At 40.3% G+C, this 24,844-nt stretch overlaps 1 protein-coding gene across 8 annotated transcripts in view; it reads left to right on the forward strand.

Annotated features, from left to right (window-relative positions):
- TJP2 (tight junction protein 2) overlaps positions 1-24,844 on the forward strand; it is a 128,952-nt gene that overhangs the window by 82,774 nt on the left and 21,334 nt on the right. For all 8 annotated transcript variants that reach the window (XM_055578260.1, XM_055578256.1, XM_055578258.1 and 5 more), the window contains 10 exons: positions 7,669-7,722; positions 10,278-10,402; positions 11,068-11,170; positions 12,575-13,136; positions 17,036-17,139; positions 17,773-17,926; positions 19,580-19,688; positions 19,794-19,927; positions 21,438-21,504; positions 22,322-22,472. In XM_055578260.1, the coding sequence (XP_055434235.1) occupies positions 7,678-7,722; positions 10,278-10,402; positions 11,068-11,170; positions 12,575-13,136; positions 17,036-17,139; positions 17,773-17,926; positions 19,580-19,688; positions 19,794-19,927; positions 21,438-21,504; positions 22,322-22,472 (1,554 nt within the window). In that variant the 5' untranslated portion in view covers positions 7,669-7,677. The remainder of the gene's footprint in view (positions 1-7,668; positions 7,723-10,277; positions 10,403-11,067; positions 11,171-12,574; positions 13,137-17,035; positions 17,140-17,772; positions 17,927-19,579; positions 19,689-19,793; positions 19,928-21,437; positions 21,505-22,321; positions 22,473-24,844) is intronic.

Raw genomic sequence — 24,844 nt, forward strand, 5'->3', positions numbered from 1 at the left:
TTGGGTAATTGTAATTTCTTATTTTGGGTAAAAAGCTTTCTGCTTCCCTATCCAGCAGAAATCTATATTTTTCTTCTTACTATTATTTTTTAGTATTCTTTTTATCTTGGTTTCTAAATGATAGAAAAAAGTTTTTTCCCTTGTTCTTTTTTTCCCCCAATAGATTGAACATGGAATGCACTGTAACATGTATAAGTGTTTACTTCTATGACGGGATTTTTAACAAACACATCCCTTATGGGCAGATATTGATTCATGTCTGGCTCTGACTTTCCATCACTGAAAACCAACAGTTTGTAGATAAGAAGCTTAAAAATTTCCTGTTGGGAGAGTCAAGGCAGTGAAGACTTTTAGTGACTGCCGCCTAGTTGTTTTTTATCACATTTTGATATTCTTTATGTAAAATATGGAATTTACCTATTTGGCCAAGATTTTTCAAAGGAAAGTTTAACAACTAGAGAGTATTTTTAGAGACAAATCAAATAACTATTTGTCCCTTTCTCCTTCTTCATGTATATACGTTATTGCCAACACAAAGCTTTTTATTTACAGTTTTTAAAAAATGGCCCCCTTTTATCTTTCTGCGTTATCTAGGAATGAGTCATTACAATTTCGTGGGGGTGGTTATTCACCTTACATACAGAAAAAGTGAAAGTGATGTGGGGAAGAGCACTGGAGATCCTCCTGCTGCTGGAATGTTGTCTCTTGGGTTGAAAAGGAGACTTGGCTTCTTCTGCAGCCTTCTGCTCCTCCGGAGCCAGCCTGCTTCTGCACCTTGCCTGCCTTCAGGCACCTCTCCATCCCCTCCTTGCCCTCTGGCAGTCTGAATGATTGCACTTTTGCTCTTGGCTTTGCCGTCTGTACTGCATTAACGAATATTGGTATGAGGTCCTTTGGCTAGGAATCATTGGGTACGCTTTGGTGTTTACTCATGAGCCCACCCTTCCTTCCTCCCTGTTTTTTAACTCACAAAGTGTTTGGTATATAAGAGAATTATGTATCTAAATCATAAAGTGTAATTATAAAATACACTCGTGAGCCCATCACGATACCCATGGACCCTCACTAGGGTGGACCCAAGGTCCTTCCTCACTCATCTACCTCATCCTGGGTCACACACACACACAAACACCTCTAAACAAAAGTGTACAGTGCAGTGGTGTCCCATATATTCACATTTCCACAAAATAGTGTTTGCTCTTTGAATTATGTAAAATGATAGCTCTCTATATAAATCCTTGTAGGATGTTATGTTTGAGATGCTTCTGTGTTGTGGATGTGTGGCTCTAGTTTTCATTGCAGTACAGCATTGCATTTTAATAATATATCACAATTTATTTGTCTGTTCTGCCCTTGATAGATCATTCAGGTTGTCTCAGTTTGGGCTCTTGAAACATTCCTGCTGTGAATACTCTGTGGATCTGTGTGCACATACTGGCACATTTCTCTTGGGCCTCTGACCAGCAGAGAAATCATTGCATCGTGAATATGAGTCCCTTTACCCTGCCTGATATGTGTGTACTTTTCCTATGGCCTTGCATGTGAAGCTCTCCGAAGGCTAAGCAGCTCCCTGCCCGCGTTCATTTGCAGTGTCTAAATATTGATGGCAATTCTCGGATCTCTGCACAGCCCGGCACAGGTTAGGTGGGGCCCTTTGGCCCAGTTTGAAAGGCATGGTCTCAGCTGTCAACTAAGCTGATGCATGCCTGCAGGCTATCCCTGGGGATATATTGGGAGCTGATTTTCTATGATTGTGTAGGGTGCTCTGTTTCTGGAAAGATAGTTATACAGATGAGGCAGAGAAGACACTCAGTGCTTTGCTGTTTTGGGCACACCCGTGGTTGGTAAGCTCTATGTGGACTTTGGCTGTTTTATTCACCTGTAGTCCAGGCACCACAAACCCACATGCTTGGCACATAATGGATGCTCAATAAATATTTTTGAGTGAGTGAATAAGTGAACGAATGAAAGAATGAAGGGTTTTCTGTGAGACCTTTGTAAAAAGTCACAGCTTTATGGGTTGTATGCAACACGAAGTGAAGTGAAGTCGCTCAGTCGTGTCCGACTCTGTGACCCCATGGACTGTAGCTTATCAGGCTCCTCCGTCCATGGGATTTTCCAGGCAAAAGCGCTAGAGTGGATTGCCATTTCCTTCTCCAGGGGATCTTCCCAACCCAGGAATCGAACCCGGGTCTCCATGCAACATGGTTTATTTTTAATGCTCAAGAGAGCTATTAAAATTTATTTTCACTCTAATTTCTTCACCTTTAAAATTAAAATTTGAAATTTATCATTTAGCATATTTTCTTAAAATTTAAGTAGTTAATGGTTTGTGTCACAGCCCATTAACTCTAGGTAAGAAAAGGTTGCTTATAATCTGAGTGGTTTCATAACAAGTTGATGAAGTCTTTGGCGCTTGGCAAGGTCTGATTGATTTAAAAATTTGATTCATTCCTGTGATTGGCACAGTAGTGGTAAGGGGTTAATCCTTTCTCTGACAAATCGAATTTAAATTACTCCTGCAGGCAGCACAGGATTACTTAAAGGCAGTTTAATCTTATTAAGAAAGAATAGCGAATTACAAAAGCCAGGTTCATAGTTGGAGAAAGTTTTGAAGTAATATATTTATTTTGCTAACTGATAAAAAATTTTAAACTGTTAATAGAGAGTTTTCTGTTTTTATTTTTGACATATATTCTAAAGCAATGTGCTCATAAAAATATTCTCTAAACCCTCACAACTTCTGGAGAAATTTAACATTTATTGGTATTTACTCTTCCAGTCCTTTCCCTGTATGCTTACAAAAATAAATAAGTCAGGGAAATAACAAACAGGAACAAACAATGATGTTTTGTTCCTTGATTCTTTTTCCTTTAATTGACATTTAAGTGTGTCTGTGTATATATATATATATATGTATATAAAACCAGTCTCTTATTGTTGAGCATTTAATTATTAAAAACTATAAACAGCTGTATATGTATATAAATTTATATGTATATCTTTGTGCACTTGTACAAGTATTTCTGTAGAATAAATTACTAGAACTGGAACTGATTGATCAAGTGGTATGTAGATTTTACATTTTGAAATAAATTAGGCATTTGCCTTCTGGAAGATTTATGCCAATTTATATCCCCACTGTTTCCCAAGAACAGGCTGGCCTAAAAACATAAAACTAATTCTCTTTCTAATTGAAAATATGGTCATCATGATGAAAAAAACTTTAGAAATGGACAGAAGTTAAATGATTATTTCAGTGCCTGTGTGTTTCACTGTGAATTGATTTATTTAACCTAAAGATCACTGTCCTTTTGGGAATTATACTGTCCATCCACCCCATAGCATTGTCCAGTCCTCAGGGTCATTGTCATCTTTCCTGATGACTTTTAAACACATTTTTGGGGTAGGATACTGAATGATGTTTCTTCTTAATACATGAGAGTATAGCTATGCTCAAAGAGGAGTTGGCAACTGTATTTATTTTACCACAACTTTCAGAGTAATTCACTGTTGAACTCTGTCAGCTTTAAAGTAAAGTGCAGAGAAGAAACTTGGAAAACATATGTGCTAGTAAGATTACTTCCAGGTAATGGTGGATTGGTTGTATTGAAGCCACATCGAAAACAGGTGCCAAGATGTTAGGAAGTGTTCTGTGAAAATGGAAAGGGACGATCGTTTCTGATCAGCTGGATTTCTGCTTATTATTTCCCTTTAAGAAGAAACACTTTAAAAAAAAATAATAGGAAAGTTGTGTTATACTGGCACAAATTGGAAAATGCTGTTATAGAAAACAAAAATCCAGAGAGAAATGGCCATAAACTATTTCTCTCTGGAACACCAGACCATAGGCACCTGAGTTTCCAGCTAACCACCTCAAGCGTGATATGGAAAAAGCAGAGAGCTACTGAATGGAGTAGAAATTTACTTTAAAGGAAAACTTGTATGTAATAGAAATCGGTGCCTTCATCATATTAATTGGGTGATGAATGAATAATATATCCATTAGTTTATGGAAAAGAAAACATTTTTGAGTGCCTACTCTGTGTGCCAGACACTGTTCTAGAAGATATGAGACAAAAGTGAGTGAGATAGAAAAAAGTCACTTGAAAATCCATTTTCTTTTTTTTTAATTGAATAACAGTGATCATGGTGAATAAACTTAAACAGTGGGAGAGATTTACATATTTGAGACAGTCACCTCTTTTGAATGCTTACATATTTCATTGTGTTGCCATGCCTTCATTTAGCCTAAGCATCCCCCTTTTTGGACATTAATGCACCCCCACCCCGAGAGCACTCAGTCCCAGGTGTGCTGGTAGCACAGAAACTAATTCTCACCTTTTCCAGGCACCATTTTTTGAGTTCTTTCTAACCCTAGAGACAATCTAAGTTCTATTTTTAAATGTCTTTCTGAGAATTCTGATCTCTTGGAGCCAGATGGTATTAACCAGGGAAATGTCCCCACAGTGAGTACATAGAGGGAGGAGGGAACTAAAGGATTATAAACTCCTCTCGATTTGAGTAATCAGTGACAGCCACTCAAGAGTAGTCTTGCTCATCTTCTCTACAAACAGAATTGCCTTTTTCTAACCCCATTCTACCAAACGAAAGAAATTATCTGCTAAGCGGCATCTCCCCCCACCACCAAGCCTAAGAGTTTAACTGGGTGAAACAGGATGACAGTATCTGGCCATGTTTTGATTCTCTTCTCTCTGTCTTATTAGTAGCAGTGCGGGAATTGGCAAATTTGAGTTTAAAAAATTTGTAATATAAAATAGCTAGAGAGTTTTTCTTAAATTATTTGTAAATAAGAACAGTAAAGCTTTTTATTCATATAATTAAATTTCTTTAAGTCCTTATGTTTTAGATATTGTCTGTTAAAAAAAACATGTAACTAGATCTTCTTGTTTTTAATCCTTTTTGACCATCTGTCTTTGTTGTGATAACTCTACATTCATTTCTACAATCATAGTTTATGTTTTGTACTAATATTTGCCCTCCTTTTACTAAATATCCCATTTTGTCTCGTCTGCCTTCTTTTGGATTGACTTTTCATTTTATTTTTCCCTTTGCTATTTTGGAAGTTGTATATTCTAATTATTCCTATGGCGATTATACCAGAAAATTTAATATGTGGATTTTACTCAATGAAGTTCAGAATTAATCAACAGTTTAATTCTGCTCTTGAATGCAATATTTAGAATAATTAAATCATGTTACAGTCTTCTAGATTTACATACTGTGCTGCCTGGTTGTGTGTGTGTGTGTGTGTGTGTGCACGTGCGCTCAGTTGTTTCCTACCTTTTGAGACCCCATGGACTGTAGCCAGCCATGCTTCTCTGTCCATGGAATTTTCCAGGTGAGAATACTGGAGTGGGTTGCTATGCCCTCCTCCAGGGGATCTTCCTGACCCATGGATTGAACCCACATCTCCTGCATCTCCTACTTTGGCAGGTGGATTCTTTACCACTGAGCCACTTGGGAAGCTCACAGAATTTTAGTTCTGTCTGAGTTAACTCTCAGAAATTTCACGTTTATTATACTTGCATATAGCCAATATACGTCCAGATGTACATCCCTTCTTGTCTTTTATACTTCTTTCTGGGATTATTTTCCTTTCTTAAATTTGTCCTTTGAAAGTTCTTTTACGGCTTGTCTGTGGTAATAATCTGTCTTAATTTTGTTTTTTAAAAAACACTTCGGTCGTGTTCGACTCTGTGCGACCCCATAGACGGCATAGACGGCAGCCCACTAGGCTCCTCTGTCCCTGGGATTCTCCAGGCAAGAACACTAGAGTGGGTTGCCATTTCCTTCTCCAGTACATGAAAGTGAAAAGTGAAAGTGAAGTTGCTCAGTCGTGTCTGACTTTTAGCGACCCCATGGACTGCAGCCTACCAGGCTCCTCCATCCATGGGATTTTCCAGGCAAGAGTACTGGAGTGGGGTGCCATTGCCTTCTCTTTTCTGCCTAGCTGCTCTCAAGTCTCTATATCTTTTTCTGTAGTAAGATTACCATGTTTTTCAAAGTGATTTTTTTAATTTGTTTTTTTAATTTACCCTGTTTGTGATGTATCAGTCTTGAACCTGAGGAATCATCAGGTCCTCTTGTTTTGGAGTATTGCATCTGTCTCATTTTCTTAACTTCTGGAAATCTAAATAGACACATTGTAAGACTATCTCACTTTCAATCTCTTTCAATTGTTTCACTTTTTTAATGATTTGTGCTGCACCGGGTAATTTATTCACATCTTTCTTCCAATTCATTATTTTCTTCAACTTTCTGTGCTATGTGATTCAATCCATTTTTAAACTTAATTTTATTATCGTATTTTTTTATTTAAAAAAAAAAATTTTAGATTTGCCTGATCATTTTTGATGCTGTTCTTTGATTACACTTTGAATTCCCCCTTTTTAATTTCTTATGAAAAACATATGAAACATATACTTTTCTTTTGGCCTGTGATTGATTTTTTCCAAAATGCACAGACTTTGATTCCGCAGTTTATTTCTCTTAACTCTCACTAATGATGACTTGTTTTGTGTTTGTGTTTAAACCGCGAACTCGTTCGTGTTCCACAGATACTTGTCTGCAGGCTTCTCTGAAGCCTGTTTTTTAGTGTGTTCCTGGGTATTTTTAGTGTGTTCCTGGAATATTTCATTCACTCCACGTACCTGGGTGGTGCTGCCAATGTAGAACCACTTCGGGTGTGAGTGTTTTAGTAGGGGAGGGTGTCGTCACATCTATAATATGAATTTCAGTCTCAAGCCTGAGTGAGTACAGGTCTCTCAATACAGGAATTCTCCAGAGAGATATTTTTAGTTCTTTCCACTCTGCCCAGAGCCAAGAATGAGACAGGCAGCTGTGCCTGCTGTCTCCATCTGCCTTGCATGCTTTTCCCCCTTATACATCCACTCTAATCTGATCTCCACCCTGTTTACATCTGCACTTTTCTCTTTCCAGCCTCCTGTTGAAATGCCTGCTGCAGTGCTGCCTTATCTCTCTGGCTTTGAGCTTTCTTGGCATTTCTTGTCTTTAATGATTTCCCCTCAAAGCCAGCCTGCATTTAATGGATTATTATGATTATGAAATGATATCCACTATTTTTCAGGTTTGTCTATACGTCTATTTTAGAATATTGTCAGAAGTTGACACCTAGGGGGTCTGTTTATGCTGGCATTATCATCTTTTACACCCATAATACTGATGGGGGAAAGGCCAAGGTGTCAAGTTTGGCACTCTCTTGATAAAGGCCAAGGATTCCCTTAGACTTAAAAATGCATAAACTTGCCTAGGAAGTTGCTTTTGACAGGAGGAAGGGGAATTTTTTTTTTAATTGAAATATATCTGTTTCCAACTCTAGATAAGGGCTTTTATTATGACCGTGTTTTGGAGTGGTGATAAGAAAAAAGCTTAACACTTAATATTCCTTCCTTTTTAGGGTCTATCTCTCAGTATGTATTTCACTAATTTTCCTTGTATTGTTAAGACTGTCATTTCATTGAAGGAAAGTGTGTTTGGAAATAAGTAGTATAATGTTCTCACTCTTTTTGATGTGTGGAATGTGTGAGCTGGACTTTCTATGGAGACATTTTGAATTACAGTTTTATTTCTAGCATTGAAATGCTTGTGGTTTTAATCAAATTGGTTTTGATTCTTTTAAAACAGGCTCCAGGCATGGAAGAACTGATATGGGAACAGTACACTGTGACCCTACAGAAGGTGAGTGTTACGTATGTCATATCTGCTACAGTCTGTTCTTGTATTTACAGATCGTGGATCTTTTTTTAATTGAAGTATAGTTGATTGCCTATGTTTCAGGTATACAGCACAGTGATTCATGTGTATATGTATACAGATACACATACACACTTTTTCAGATTCTTTTCCATTATAGGTTATTAAAAGATACTGAATATAGTTTCCTGTGCTCTATAGCAGGACCCTGTTGTTTATTTTATATATAGTTGTGTGTATCTGTTCATCTCAGATTCCTAATTTATTCCCCCTTCCTTTTCCCCTTTGGTAACCTTAAGTTTGTTTTCTATGTCTCTGTTTCTGTTTTGTGGGTTCATTTGCATTAATATCTTTTCTTGGATTCCACATACAAGTGGACATATAATGACTATTATTCCATTTATATATACCATAACAGATCATGGATCTTATTTTTTTGTACACAGACACAATTACTGCATTAACAAGGATTTGTATGTTCTATTTTTGGCTAAGATCTATATAATATAGAAGAATCATAGAGATTCATTAATGATTCACATGTCTTCAGATAGAATATTTTACAGGAAAAAGAGGAAAGAAAGGGAGGAATGGAAATAATCTGTTCTGTTTAATGTTAAGGCAGCTTCTACAACATCTGTAATTTTAAGTATAGCATTTATAACATCGTTCCCTCTGAGTTTTAAGTCCAAACTAGACTTTAAAATATTGGTTTAGCACTCTGGAGACATGGGTTGTATTCCTTGTCCCACTCCTGATTGTATTAATGGGGCTAAGTTAATCAGATTTTTAATGATGCCCCCTCACCCTTCCCCCTACACACAATGGGATTGAAAGTAGAAGTAAGATCATAAAGTTAGATTATAAAATACATAAATGTATTTTACTGCATTTTTAAAGTTATGTCACAGGTATTACCCCTCTTGGTTAAATTAGGTAATACAAAGAACTTTTAGAACTTGGAGTCTAATACACATTAATAATTGCTGCTTAATAAATGCTAGCTCTATTCCTTTTTATTCTGACAGCAGAGTTCGAGGTAGGCATGATAGGTGTTAGCACCACTCAAGACAAGTGCAGCCATTAGGAACTTGTAAGTGATTTGTGTGTGGCTAAATGAACTAAACACACACGCGTGATTCCAAAGTCTTACTCATCAAGCTGCCTTGGTCAGCCTCATGATGTTCTTGGGCCCTGTATGGGTCTTTTCCCACTCTGAGTCCTTCCAGTCTCTGTCATCGTGTAAATGGAGTCTAAGTTCCTCAAAGGGGGAGTTTTCCTTTGACCATCACAACCATAAACTTCAGACCTTGACTTCAGTGGAAACTGGTTTCTGAATAAATGTGTATGGAATCAATTTAGATAGAAAAACACAGATGGATGCTCAGGTGCTGAAACTTCTGGAGCAGTAATCATGATTTCTTGAGTTGAGGGGCCTCCCCCTTTAGGTCTTATTTTTCACCTCCTGTCATTTTCTGGGGCTTCCATTCTGACTGTTTTCTCTGCCCGTTCACCATATACCACTTGAATTTGAACCACAAATTGGCAAAGGTGAGAAACATTTTAGGCCTGGTCCAGAGGATAGAGCTCTTTCTGTGTGGAAACTGGTATCAGGCGACACTCCTGCCAAATCAAAGCCATGGGGTTAATGGACAGCTGCCCAGCTTGTTCTGTGTTTCTGTTTGCTGTCAATTGGCATAGTGGGCCCCACACAAAAAAAGTGGGAACTTTTTTTTGGGTGAAGGTTTCTTTTATTCTCTGAATAGATTTTTATCTAATCAAACCCTTATTTAGTCTTATAGCCACATATATCCCTGGGTGTGAATATAGTCCGTGTATAGTCTATATAGTCACCTGGATGAAATCCAGGAGCTTAGCTTTTTTGAACACGGAAATGCATTAAGATTCTGTATTATTTGGGTTCACCCTTATACATTTCTAGATTAATCTTGAATCTCATTCATCTCTATTTCCATCCTAAATGCATGTAGAAAAGAATTCAATACTTGGCTGTCTCATAAGATGTCAAAAATAAGTTCATCTTCAGATTTTGTCTTTAAAATCCATATACTTCTTCTTCACTGTACATTAAAACGAGACCATTAGCTCCTCTAACTTGTAAGTTAAAGGTATTCTTTAAAAATACGGTTTTCGCACAGATTCAGTTGTGACAAGCCTTTCCAGCTCAGGCCTGGATATGAGAACAGGTGTGATTGGTGATTCCCATAGCACATACTTATTTGGACAGAAGATGTACTTTCCATCCCCTGCCAGCTTCTAGTGATAACTCCAGTCTGCGCTATTAATCTTGTCCAGCTTTCACAAGGCTGTTCCTTTTAGATAAGGTGTTTCCCTTTATAAACCTGTCGGCTAACCATGATGATGCTGTGTTCCGTTTCTCACTTGTTTCTCTAAGCCCTCTGTTTCTGAACTGTCTCTGGTTATTGGTTTGACCTTTATTTTATTGACTGCTGGTAATAAATCCTGAAAGCCACTTATAAGGATTTTATTTTAATTTTTATCTTAACTTCAATGACCAGGATTCCAAGAGAGGATTTGGAATTGCAGTATCCGGAGGCAGAGACAACCCCCACTTTGAAAATGGGGAGACATCCATCGTCATTTCTGATGTGCTCCCGGGTGGGCCCGCCGACGGGCTGCTTCAGTGAGTGTCCTTCCTCCTGCTCCCAATCCCTGCCAGTCCACTGGTTGGCCCTGGACAGGGGGCGTTTGGTGGTGTGCACTTTTAAAATTAAAAAAAAGAAAGGAATATATATATGTAAGTTAGTTTTCTTTCATACAGAGAGCGTGGTAGAATTTTTACATCATTTTTGGGATGAGATAAAGTTAAAGTGTTAGGGTTCTGTGACCTCAAAATTTCTTTAAGAAGCTGAGGCAACCTCTTGACTTCATCCCCTCCAAAACACAAGTGACTGTCAGCCTCCTTTGGGGGCATCTGTAGATTTGCTGGAGCATACCACGTACCATGTTCCACCATACACCGTGGGTAAGGAGGGCCTGATGTACAGGTTCCTTCTGTGCTCTGACCTTAGTGCCGTCCAGTGACTCCTGGAGGGACCCCATGGGTTTGGGTCCTTCTCTGCAGGTGGTTTCCAGGAGACACTGTCCAAAGCGCTCTGAGCGTCTCCTGGGTTCCTTCCTCTGAAGAGCTCAGACCAAGTTGACAGATTAAACCTCATGAGTCATTAGACACTGAGCCCTTTAATAAGAATTTTGGGTCAATCTTTTGCTTTTATTTGTTTCTAAATAAACGATTCAGAGGGGTAAGCTGGGAGTTTTTCATATCCCATTTTTCTGTTTTGTTTGCAGAGAGAATGACAGGGTGGTCATGGTTAATGGCACCCCCATGGAAGATGTGCTCCATTCATTTGCTGTCCAGCAGCTGAGGAAAAGTGGGAAGATCGCTGCCATTGTACGTCCTGGGTTTGTTTTCAGCTTGACTCCGTAGAGCTTTGTCTTTTGCCCGGAGGAAAATTACTACTTACTCTTTAGCACTGGACAGAATTGCACAATCTAGGGACCGCTCCCTCTGTATCCTCAGTATGTTGGGAGGGTGATGCCAACTAAGGTTGATGTAAAGATCCCTTCTCGCCGTCTCATCCTTCTAACTTAAGACCAGTGCTTCTCTTACCTGAATGAATTTGCCTGAAGAGCCAGGTTAGATAATTATTCTCTAAGAGAATTAGCTAGATTGCGAACAATAGTAAAACCACATTAATTTAGAAACTCAATTATGAGCTCATAAAACTCATCTGTAACAGCTCTCACAGGATCATGTTCTTTCTTCATAAACTTGCATTTCTTTGGAGATAACTGGCAGTCTGTGCCATTCACTCATTTATGGGCTCACTCAGTCATTCGGCAAACATTGGTTGAAAATCCTCTTGGCCCTGGAGCAGGTCTGAGCTGTAAGGAGTGTTCACTCCGGCAGGGCAAGTAGACACACTGAGCGAGAATTGGAACATGGTGTGTTAGGGACAGTGCTGGGGGGATGCACGGGGTGTGTGGTATTTGATGTTCTTTTTCCAGCTTTATATGATAAAAATTTTCAAACAAAAAGGGAAGTTCAAAGATTAGTATAACCAACACATATCTTCTATAGTGTTAATATTCTGTATTCACTTAATTTTTCTTTGTATGTGTATATAAAGACATACTTATTTTTAGTGAACCATTTGAGGGGAAGGGGCAAGACATGACAGTTAACCCTTCTTACTTCTGAAATCTTGTAAATAAGAACATTCATCTACATAACTATACTACTGTTATCCTATTTAAGAAAAGCAATAATAACGTCACCATGTCATTTAGTATACAGTCCATGTCCTAAGATGACTTTGATAGACCGTTTTTGTTCTCTATCCAGGAGCCAGTAAAAATTCATGAGTCACATTTGGTCCTTATCTCATCAGTCCTTTTTAGTCTAGAAGGATCCCTCTTTTCCCCCCTCTCTCCTCCTACATGCCATCCCCCCACTTTGAATGACATAATTTATGGATGAACCTAGGCACTCCTATACAGAATGTCTCACTTTCCACATTTTCATTTTTGTAACTTATTGAGTTAAAGCCTCTTGGTGCTTTTCACACTTTTGAGTAGAAGCAGATTTTTGGAGAAACTGTGCTCCATTTTATACTCATTGTCTTACTTTCTTCTTAACACTCTGAGGTATTTATCCTTGTTTTAAAGATGAGGAACCTGAGGCTTAGCCTGGGTAGGAACACACAGTTTTCCTGGAAAGGAAACCCGGGCTCTTAACCACTGTATTTTCTCTGGTTGTGATTGTCTTGTGTCTCCACTGTTTGTTTGGTGACAGGTGGTCAAGAGGCCCCGGAAGGTCCAGCTGGCCCCGCTGCAGGACAGTCCTCCTGTCCACGAAGATGACCGGGCTTTCGAGGTGATGGACGAGTTTGATGGCAGAAGCGCCCGCAGCGGCTACAGCGAGAGGAGCCGGCCCAGCAGCCGCGGAGGGCGCAGCCGCAGCTGGGAGGAGAGCCCAGAGAGGGGCCGTTCCCATGACCGGGCGCGCAGCCGGGATCGGGGCCGAAGCCTGGAGCGGGGCCTGGACCACGACGACGACTACGGGCGATCCCGGGAGCGCAGCCGTGGCCGCAGCCTCGAGCGGGGCCTAGACCACGATGATTACAGGCGAGCCCGGGAGAGCAGCCGCGGCCGGAGCATTGACCCGGTCTACGATCGCGCCTACACCCCTGAGGGGGAGTACGGCCACAGGGCCCAGCCTGATGCCCGGTATGGGGCATCCCAGAGCCGCAGCCGTGAGCACCTCCACTCCCGCAGCCCCAGCCCGGAGCCCCGGGGGCGGCCGGACTCGGACAAGCCTATCGGGGTCCTTCTGATGAAAAGCAAAGCAAATGAAGGTAGGCATGCGTGATGAAGAAAAGCACTGTTAACAGTAGCTAACTCTTCCGTGGTACCTGCTTTGTTCCACACACTGACCTAAATGCTTTGCACAGATTAGCTCATTTCATCCTCACCACCACTTCCTGTGGGTGTTATTCATATTTTTACTTTATAGACAAGGAAACTTGAGGTGCAGAAAAGTTCGTTGACTTGCACAGAGTTATATCATCAATGGCAGAGCCAGGTGGCAGAAATTTGGCTTTAAATGGATAGGCCAGTGATTCTCAAAGCTGCATAAGTATCACCTGGACTCTTGTTAGAAAGGCAGATTCTTAGGCCCCAGCCCAGCCCCTACTGAATCAGAGGCACTGGGGTGGCCCCTTGTGTTAACAAGCTCTCCTGGTGAACCCAGAGCAGCTTAAACTAATGAAACCACAGTAGAGGATGCTACTCCAGCCAGTCTTGATTGAGTTTTTGCTCAATGCCAGGGCCTCTGTGGAATAAATATTTTCTTATTTAATCCTCACTAGAAGCCTGCGTGATGGGTAGGAAAATCCCCTCCTCTTTTACTGGTGGGGATAGATTGATGGTATGTGAGGAGAGATTGATGGTATGTCCACGGATGAGGTGGGCTCTGCCCTGCACTGGTGATCCATGTCATGTGCCCGGAGCATTTGCACACACTTAATTGTGTCCAGACTCACTAAAGCCCTGGGTGATAGGTAGACAAAGCAGTATTACTTGCAGTTTAGGTGAAACTCAGAGGTGGGAGGTGACTTGCCCACATCTTGAAGCTGATAAGTAAGTGGTAGTGTTGGAACCTAAACTTCATCTCTTGAAAATAAATGACAGGAAACAAGTAGGTGAATGAACAGGGATTTAGAGCCCCATGTTGTGATATTCATTGCATTGATTCTTGGCATTCAACATTTTAAATTCCTTGTAATATACGTTTTATCTCTTTTCGTTCTCTAATTCTTCTTCAAAGAGGAAAAAAGATGAGTGTCCAAGAGTGTAATGTGTAAGATCACTTGCTTTTTAGGTTGGGAATTTGCATTTTAAAGAGCCTATCAGATGAAAGGGTTTGTTTTCTTTAGCTCTTCTGCTGCTGCTGCTGCTAAGTCACTTCAGTCGTGTCCGACTCTGTGTGACCCCAGAGACGGCAGCCCACCAGGCTCCCCGTCCCTGGGATCCTCCAAGCAAGAACACTGGAGTGGGTTGCCATTTCCTTCTCTAATGCATGAAAGTGAAAAAGTTAAAGTGAAGTCGCTCAGTCGTGTCCGACCCCTAGCAACCCCATGGACTGCAGCCTACCAGGCTCGTCCACCCATGGGATTCTCCAGGCAAGAGTACTGGAGTGGGGTGCCATCGCCTTCTCCTAGAGGTGCATAAAGAGTTGAGTTATAGAACTGGGTACCTGTTGAAACGCCTGATACTGAAAAGATACTGAAATAATTGCAAGGATGTGAATAACAGGATACCTGGAGCACAGGCCCAGAAAGTAATGGTGAAAGTTGAGATTGTATGATCTGAGGAATGTGCATCTTAGCTGGTTTAAGGATTCTAGAGAATCTTATCATCCTAGATAATGACATCGTCAACCCCCAAGAATTGCAGAGTGAAAACCATTCTGCTTCCAGATTGTGGACTGTTGAGGAATTTTGAGAAAGATGACTTGATGTGAGGCATCCTTCACGGAGGTCTACTGTACGTTCTATAGGACTTGCACCCAGGTTCCTGAGTTCCCCGCTGTAGTGCTCTTCAGTATTTTCCTCTTCCTCTTTCTCCTCTCCTGCTTATTCCTCTTTTGCCTTCTCTTCCCCCTCCTACTCCTGCCACAGAAAGAACCACATCCTGCAAATAATCATGGGTACAGCAGTATGTGAAAAACTTGACCAAATGTTTCATGGAACAATCCTTACTGTGTGTTGGTTTTTGAATAGTTCCATTACATTACATTAAAAAATACTGGTCACAAAAAAAAAAAAAAAAAAATACTGGTCACAGCTCATTAAATTGATTTCAAGATTCACTCATGAGTTGTGATCCACAGTTTAAAAAGATGTTGCATGTCCTAAGAAACTGCCCAAGTCATGCCTGGTCTTAGTAATACTATCGAGGAACAAAGGGAGCTCATGCCCCTTTGCAGATACGACATTTTACTCCTTCTGGGCCATTTTGTTCTTTAAAGTTAGAATTCAGTGTTCATTGTTTTCCTCCCAAAGTTCTACTTTTTCAAAAAGATTTTTAAAGCCACCTTTTGGTAAGATTACGTAATAATTAAGCATAACTGGCTAGAGTTCCATAAGAGTTAATCTTTAAAAATATCTGGCTGTTGGCAAGATCTTCATTTGATTAAGATAAATATGATCCACTCATATGGCAAGCATTTACATGTTTCATGGGCATTAGATAGACTTGCTGGTAAAAGTCTTAGAAGCTGGTCAGCTGATTTTTTTCTTCATTTGAAAGATGCCTACAAACACATCAATAGCAACTTATTTGTTAATTTTACGGTAAGAGTACAGTTTTTAAGATAGAGGAATTGTTGACACATGAGAATTCATGGCTAAGGTTTGTCTCAGTCTTCTGTGCTGGACTGTGAGGTTGTTTAACCAGTAAGAAATTGCCATCATTGAAAGAAAATGTCATCCATCTTACCCTTTTTATTTCTTATTTCATGAGAGTCATCTTCTTATAAGGTGGGGGTGGACCTCAACACTAATCATTGTAAGATCTGATGCAAACTTACTGTAAGTCACTTAAAACTGATCTTTAAATCTATGTCTAAGTAGTAAAAAGATATTTTGAAATGATAAGATTTTAGCCCATAACAATAATAATGAAAATTTGAATGTGCCTCTTTTAAAACCTGCTAGGTTTAGGTAGCTTCCTAAAATAACCGAAATTCATCCTCAAAATATGTCTATTTACAAGTTTAGTAAAATCAGAACAATATTTTAAATATTTTATAGTATATATATACTTAGTAAATACAGTGGTTTTTCTTTTGAGAGCAACACTAAGCCCATGAATCCCCAGAGCTGTGCCAGTTTTAGTTGAATACTGTATTTGTTGCTTTGCTGGTTTATTTATCCCTTTTCTTCACACACTGAAGTTTTTTCAGTGCCAAACCCTACACAATTTTAATTGTTACAGATGGAGAGTATAATATTGGTGGTACCTTCCTATAGGCAACTGGATTGTCCATAGAACATGCCTGTACCGAATTGTGTTTTTTTTCTTCCCCCAACATTTTATTTTGAAAAGTGCTAATTTTGTGGCAAATACTCAAATACCCTTCACCTAGTTTTGCCAGTTTGTAACATTTTGCCACATGTGTTCCATTTCTGTTTTCCCCCTTTCTCCCCCCCCCCTTCTTCCCCTGCCTCCTCTCTGTCTCTAATTGGTGTTTTGGAACTCACTTGAAAATAAGTCGCAGGCAAGATGACCTTTACCCGTAAATATTTCAGTGGGTATCTCCCAAGGACAAGAACATTGTCTTACATAACCATAATGCCATCATCATTGTTAAGAGATTAGTATGAATATGCCTTTTAATATATTATAGCCCAGTTCATTTCAAAGTTATTCCAAAATAATGTAATCCACCCTCCCCCCCACACCTCCCCCCTGTATCTCGCACATTGAATTGAGGACCTAGTGAAGTGTGGGTGAGGACCTATGTGGTGTGTTTGTTTTTTGGTATCTCCTTTAATCTAGAACAATCTCTCTGCCTCTTTTGTTTTTTATGACATTGACAGTTTCTACAAGTTCAAGCCAGTGGTCTTACAGAATCTCCCACATGCAAAATTAACTTTTCATACATATTTTTAAGTAGTTAGTCCTGAAAGCCAGACTCAGTTTTCTGGACATGTTAATGAAATATGTGTATGTTTGTGTGTTTGTCTCCTAGAATATGGTCTCCGGCTTGGGAGTCAGATCTTCATAAAGGAAATGACCAGAACCGGTCTAGCAACTAAAGATGGCAACCTGCATGAAGGAGACATAATTCTCAAGGTTGGCGGATAAGGGCAGAGAACAACCGGGTTCATGCTCGGCTTCATAGTCTGCATTTCCACACTTAAGTTCCAACACAGTGAAACTTTGTTGAGATGGAAGTCTCAATAGTAAGACAAAGCCGGGAAGAACAGCAGAGAGATCGTTTTTATCAGGAAAACCAGACTTAGAGATTTGTAATAGAGGAATGTCAGTTTAAAGAAAAAAGTCTCAACAAAGACATCCTTCTTCCCCTGTTTATTTAAAGTTTAAGCTCCTGTTTTCTGAATGAAGGAAAGATGAGAGGGTGACTTGGTGGTATATGAATGCTGAATATTTAATAGTTTTTGTGAACCTCTCCAGTCAAGAAACATGTTCCAGTAGTAAACCAAGCCATTGTCTTGAACTTGGAAGTTCAGTCATTTCACAGAGTCACTTGAGCACACTATAGCTCTCACGCCTGTGTTTGGGTTTCAGACATGCAGGGTTATATTTAATTTAAAGGATAATTCATTTTTGTTATCATCTTAAAGCCCATGTCTGTTTGAATAGCTGAGCAAAGCCTTTACATTTTTAGCAGGGGAAAATGAGAACTTTTCTATTTCACTCTTAATATTGTATTATATGGAACATTACTGTTCTTCATATACACAGATAAACGGAACGGTAACTGAGAACATGTCTTTAACGGATGCTCGAAAACTGATAGAAAAGTCAAGAGGGAAACTCCAGCTCGTGGTGCTGAGGGACAGCAAGCAGACGCTCATCAACATCCCCTCATTAAATGACAGCGACTCGGAAATAGAGGGTAAAGAAGGGGGGTGTGAACTTAGCTGCGAGTGAGGAAGGCTGTTGCTTCTGCGTTCTCATCTCTATTTATTATAGCCATTCAGCTGGAAGTTAAATTCCTAACAGAAACCTCTCTTTTAAACTTTAATTCCAACTTAGGTTGTTATTTTCTTATTAAAGAGTCTGTTGAAGTTAGGATTCCAGTATGGAATTCTGATGCACTTAAGAGTCCCAGTGGACTCTGATTAAAGCCACTGAATACAAAACTTGTGAGTAAACAGATGTATATCAGAGTGGCTCAGAGAACTAACCACAGGACTTCTCTGGCAGTCTAGTGGTTAAGACTCTGCCCTCCCAACGCAGGGTGTCCAGGTTCAGTCTCTGATCAGGGAGTTGAGATCCAGCATGCAGCAATTAAGGATCCTGTGTGCTGCGTCTAAGACCCTGTGCAGCCAAATAAATAAATATTTAAAAAAACAAACAAAAGAACTAACCACATACATTTGTAAATTACTCATTCTTGGGCTGTCTTACGTGATATTTTTGAAGTGGCTATTAATATTTCCAACAAAGAGAAGACAATATGGAGGATAGCTAAAACTGGTAGACACTATAATAATGAATCAGTTAGAACGACTGAATATTACAGTATTCATTGGTTTGGAATTTGTGTCACCTCTTGTATGAAGATGTATTCATTTCTTTTAGTTTTAACTTGAAGATGAATAGTACATAGGATAACATCATTTATTTAGTTGGTCAGTCTTTGTTTAAGTCCAACTTCATGTCCTTCAAATTGGTCTTGGATATTCTACTCTTTATTCTTTTTTTTTGGCTCTTAGGCATGTCTTTATTATGATTTTTTTCTTTTTCTTTCTAAATTGAGATATAGTTGATATTCAACACACAGGATAACATTTTAACCATGTAAAAATGACCAATAAAAATAACTAGGCATGGCATTTCCTATGTAACCATCTAGTATTGCCTTTGTGCAGAAAAGTTTAGAAAATATTAAGTGCTCAAGTTTAGAAGTGGACTTGCTTTTTATAAGAATTACTTCATAAAACCTTAAAACTTCATTTAATTTCTATTATATAAAATGTTTAATCAAGTGGTTACTGCTTGGAGTACAGGAGAACAAGGAGAGCATGAGAAATAATCCCAACTTGCTAGGGGCTTGCAGTTTACCTCGTTTTTCCAAGTGTCATCCTCAATCCACTAATAGCATTGTGTCATACAGGAGCTTGATAGAATTGCAGAATCTCAGGCCCTACCCAGAACAACTGCGTTTTAACAAGATGCCAGGTGACATGTATGCACGTTAAAGTTTGAGAAGCATTGTTCTTTGGTAAAAATGAGTTTGTGTATCTTTTCATCTATAAAATCCCCATCATTGGCTTTTGACTCTTCAGTGACAGCTTTGATGGAAAGAATAATGAATGAAGAACATAAAATTCTGAATTTGGATTCCTCTTTGTTAATTAATGTCTTTCCTTTCAAGCTATCAGATTTTTTTTTTCCCAAAGGCAGACTATCAGACTATTTAATAGCACATTTACTGCCTGCCCTCTCTTCCACTTCCCATGTTTCCTTGCTCAGAAAATTGAATAATTTCTGGCACAGGTCTTAAATGTTTCATTAAAAAGACTTTTCTTATTTTTGAAACCAGATATCTCAGAAATAGAGTCCAACCGATCGTTTTCTCCAGAGGAGAGACGGCAGCAGTATTCCGATTATGATTACCATTCCTCAAATGAAAAGCTAAAGGAGAGACCAAAGTAAGATGATATGTGTTTTCCCTTGCACATGTCGCTGTCTGTGTATACGCATACCTGTTGGCAAATCTGTCACGTGATGAAACATTAACATGCTGTGTGCTTAAGTTCAAGAGAGGACATGCAGAGCAGATGGTCCAGGATGGGCGCCACACCCACTCCCTTTAAGTCCACTGGGGATATGGCGGCTGCGGGCAGCGCGGAGCCCAGCAAGGAGCCCAAATACCAAGAGGAAGCCCCAGGTGAGGCTCATTTTACACAGTCGTGTTCAGGTGTGTGTGCTTGGTAATTCCAGAGGGTGGCTGGTAGGAGAGAGAAAAAATATTTAAAATCATTCTCATGTATAGAAGAGGTACTCCTAACTCATTTAATATTAAAAAAAAAAAGAAAGAATTTGTCTTTTATATGTGCCAACAGGCTGGTCATCTTCTGTTATATTTCATTAGTCATGGTCCTTTGGTCTCCCATCCCTGACCCCAACCTGACCTGTTTTCTGTTCACAACACTTCTGACATCAACTGCATGGGTTTTGTCTTCCGCCCAACTATCAGTTCTCCAGACACCAACCTGGTTATCCTGCAATTCAGTTCAGTTCTGACACTGACTACCCAAATTCCTGCAGAGCCTGATGGTTAAGGGCTCTGTCTCACAGGATCCGCCACCACAGACGCCAGTCACAAGCCTTGGGTTGCCGCTTTTACTTCTGACCAACCAGCTCTAAACTGAGAGTTCCCATGACCCCCTCCTCAAGTTTGATAATTTGCTGGAATAGCTCATAGAACTCTGGAAAGCACTTTATTTACTATTACCGATCATTTTTTTTTTAAAATAAAGGATACAGCCAAATGGAAGAGATGCCTAGGGCAAGGTATGAGGAGAGGGTAGAGAGGTTTCATGCCCTCACTGGGCAGGTCACCCTGCCAGCACCTCAGTGATTTCATCCATCCTGAAGTACTCTGAATCCCCTAGTTTTTTGGAGGCTTTGTCATGAGCATGACTTCCTCCTCCTGGTGACCAGCCCCAGCTTGAGGCTGTCCAGAAGGCTACTAGGAGTCATCTCTTTAGAACAAGGGATGCTCCTATCACCCAGCAAATTCCAAAGGATGTAGGAGCTCTGTGTCAGAAATTAGGGTTAAAGACCAAACTGTAGAACAAGAGATGCTCCTGGTACCCCTTTCACTCCAGAAATTATAGGGGTTTTAAGATCTCTGTGTCAGGACCTGGGGGTGGCGCAGAGACCAGATACATACTTAATTATGTCCCACAGTCGCATTTTGTCAAATTTGATTAAAGTCCTTTCATGTCCCTTTCTTTATTTCAGAAATAATTTTACTTATTTTTGGCTGTGCTGGGGCTTTTCTTTTGTGGTGGTGCATGGCTTCGTTGCTGCGAGGCTTGTCTCTTGTTGCAGTGCATGGCTTCTCTTACTGCAGAGCACAGACTCTAAGACACATTGACTTGGTGGTTGTGGCTCCCAGGCTCTAGAGCACAGGCTCAGTACTTGGGGCACACGGGCTTAGTTGATCTGTGGCATGTGGAATCTTCCCGGATCAGGGATGGAACCTGTGTCTCCTGTATTGGCAGATGGATTCTATACCACTGAGCCACCAGGGAAGCCCCTATGTCGCATTTCTCATCTCAACTCCATCCCCTACCCCCTGCCACAATAAAATTATCATCATAATTTAAATGCATAAATATTTATCCATGGAAAAAACAGCATTATAACTAGTGATGTGTTTTAATCCACAGTTCCTCCACCAAAACCAGCCCCGAGAGCTGTTCTTCGTCCAAGTCCTGAAGATTTAGCAATATATGGGTAGGCATCTCTTCCTGTTCCCCTTTCTTCCTCCACACAGCTCTGTCAACCTAAATCTGGAAAAATGGTGTTCTTAAACACCATTAAATGGTGATGATTTTGTATATAATCAGCTGCCTTTAACCCATCTCTATTGCTAGTGTTTTTAAGAAAGAGAAATCATTCGTAGGAAGAGTAAAATGTGGAAGTGAGTGAGTGTTAACTTTGCCTGCTTGTCTGCTTAGCTGGCTAGTGTTCCAGATGTTATTCTGAATAGTTGAGTTTGCCAGATCAAGAATGCCCAGATGAGTGAAGAATTGCTTAACTCTGGTGCCTCTGTAGGGGCTGTAGTGACAGGTGGCCCTGGTGTGTGGAGGGGGGGGGGAAGTGATGCAGGGCTCTGCACTTGACAGAGAACCCCTGGTTCCGTGTGTTCCATGGGTTAGGAACCTGCTCCCCTGGACTTAGGCTGTCTCCATTTGACAGGAGCCCTGTGGGATCAGCAGGATTTTCTTTGCAAAAATCCTGAAGTAGGAATCAGATGGCCTTGAATTTTTACCCCAACCCTGCTCATTATTTGCTTTTTATCTTAAATGAGTTTACTTAGACATTCTGTTTCTGTTCTTCACTGGTAAAGTGGCCTCCTGATATTCATCTCACAGCCCCAAGGAAGATAAAATTATAGATTATATAAGAAAGGCAAGAGAGAGTTTATAAAGGGTAACTCACTCTATAGATAGAAGAAATTAAATCTCTCACTGCTAATGTTGGTTCTCCTTTACTGAAAAAAAATAAGAAAACCTCCCATCTTTCTTTACTGAAACTGAACCCATTGCAGCCCCAATACCAAAATGGTGAGGTTCAAGAAGGGAGACAGTGTGGGCCTCCGGCTGGCTGGTGGCAATGACGTTGGGATATTTGTGGCCGGCATTCAAGAGGGTACCTCCGCGGAGCAAGAAGGTCTTCAAGAAGGGGACCAGATTCTGAAGGTATGAGATCCCAGCCCTGTTTGTAGGTGTTACTGGGAAAGAGTAGGGTTTCCTGGAGGGTCTTACATAAAGGATGAAGAAGTGGTCCCTCTGGTGAAAATAGACCAGCTGCGGGTTTGTTGCTACTGAGCATCAGGTCCCTGTTGCGTTCCAGTGGACCCTGTCTCCTCAGTCCTGGAACCCAAAACTCATCCTTATGTCTGTGGGAATTTATAGCATTCAGAACCCTCACAAAGATTTTTATTAGTTTGATTCACAAAACAATTGAGACTTTAACTAAAGGCCTAGGTGGAAGATCTTGCTGATGGTTTTTAGCCAATTCTCCTGCGTGGTTATCACTCTTCAGGCCGTGTGCTGTAACTGAACAAAGGTGAATGTTGCCATCAGATCGTCTGATTTGAATCCTGTCCCAGCTTCATATTAGTTTGTGGCCCTGGCTCCAGCTCTGAGACTCAGGTTTCTGTATCTGTTCAATGTGGATAAGCATACCTGCCTCGCAGGGATCCTGGGAAAGTTAGGTGATACTCACAAGGAATTCAGCAGAGTTCTTAGCACAGAGGAGGAGGGTCAGAGTCCGTTCTTTTTCCCAGTGAAAAATAACAGGTTGCTGCCACTCTGTGTCACTTACATCTAAAATTGTTCAGGAAGGGGAACACCTGGTTAACCAAATATTGATACTTTAAAAGCTACTGTGTATGTGTTTGTATAATCTGTTTAAAATTAACTGATAAGCAAGTCCTGCTTTGATATTTTATGAGACACATACCATGTGTTTTCTGTTGACTTGAGCATTAACTTCAAGCATGCTGAGTACCTTGTGACTATAAAAATATAGAATGCTTGGGAATTGTCTTCACTGGAATTTCTGCTTCTATAAACTTGCTTTTCTTATCATGAGTTCCTAGGGGATCTGGTAAGAAGAGCATCTCACCTCAAAGGAGAGGGGGAGAAAAGCAGAATTCCCAAGGCAGCAGGCAGCAGAGCCCAGAAAGAAGTGGTCCTTTTCCTTCCTGGCCTGTGACCTCATGGTGGTAGTTCAGATTTCATTTCCAGAGCAGATGAAGGGCAGACCTTGACCACGAGGTTCTCTGAAGCTTTGCAGTGACATTCTAGACCCTCTTTGGCTCTAGCCAGGATCCTGGAAGACAAGGTGTACCTGAGTGAACCTCAGGGTACCACATGAGCCTAGGAAACACTGCTTACCAAGTGCTACCGATAAGAATCCCATTCGAGTGCCAGCTCATACCAGTTTACTCTTGAGCTGATGCCAAAGAAGAAGCATGTGTCCTAAATGATGTGGGGCCACAGGAAGTCAGGGAGGAATTTGACAGCTTTTGCTCCTGAAGGTTCAAGGATAAAATATTTATCTACCCCGGGAGCGGGAGTAGGGTGGGGTAGAGATAGACTTTCAGAATTTTCATGGAAAAAAAAGTAAATTCATTTAAAGGCTTCACAGACCTCTCTCTAAGTTAAAGACAGAAAGCATCACCTCCATGGGTAAAAATTATGATAGGCAATGTTTGCTATTTAAGAAAGTATCTTTTTTCCTGTTATCACCCTGGCAACAGGGAAGAAACTGTGGGGACCCACCTCTTTTGCAGTAGTCTCATGGGGAGGTCAGACAGTAGATGTCTTCATTCTTAGGCATGAATAAGTTTTCTGTTGACTACGAAAGGAGCCCTCCATTCTGCAAAGAGGTGAAAAAGCTTGAGCTCGCCTACTGAGGTTATGACACAGTCTTAGTGCAGCTGACACAGAGTCCTCTTCAGGCTCACAACAGACACAGCTGGACCGTGTAGACTATTAAATAGATAATGAAAGACAATACTTATTAGAGAGGGCTATACAACCTCACCAAAGTGCTGTCTTGGCCTTTTTTTCCTTTAATTTGTCTCAGCACTTCTTTTCATTGTCAGATTGAGGAGACCAGGGTCTGATACACATATACCAAGCACTGTCTTCTGTTGCAGGTTTTTAAGTGCAGCTCTTTCTTTTGTAAAGGTGACAACTTGACGTGTGGAATGAAAACATGAGTGTGTTGGGTGGCGAATTATGTGCCATGAAAATAACTGAAATAACACATGCTTTAGTGCTTGGGTTACCTGGTATGATTGTCATTTCATTTTCAGAAACTATTAGAGAAGAGGGAAACCAGAAACAAAGAGCCTCCTAAGTTTGATTATTAACTGTGTGGATTTTAGCTACCATGTAGGCTTTAATTTCGTCCATTATAATATTCGGCTTGATGGAAAGTCATTCTCAGTTTGTAGAGGTGGACAAAGGGACTTCCAAGGTCTTCCCCCATGCCCTTTGGCCCTGCTTTATTTAAATAAACAAATGCAAGCATGTACAGTGCATATAAAGACATATTC

The sequence above is a fragment of the Bubalus kerabau genome, chromosome 4, assembly GCF_029407905.1.
Source record: "Bubalus kerabau isolate K-KA32 ecotype Philippines breed swamp buffalo chromosome 4, PCC_UOA_SB_1v2, whole genome shotgun sequence".
In the NCBI taxonomy this organism is placed as follows: domain Eukaryota; kingdom Metazoa; phylum Chordata; class Mammalia; order Artiodactyla; family Bovidae; genus Bubalus; species Bubalus kerabau.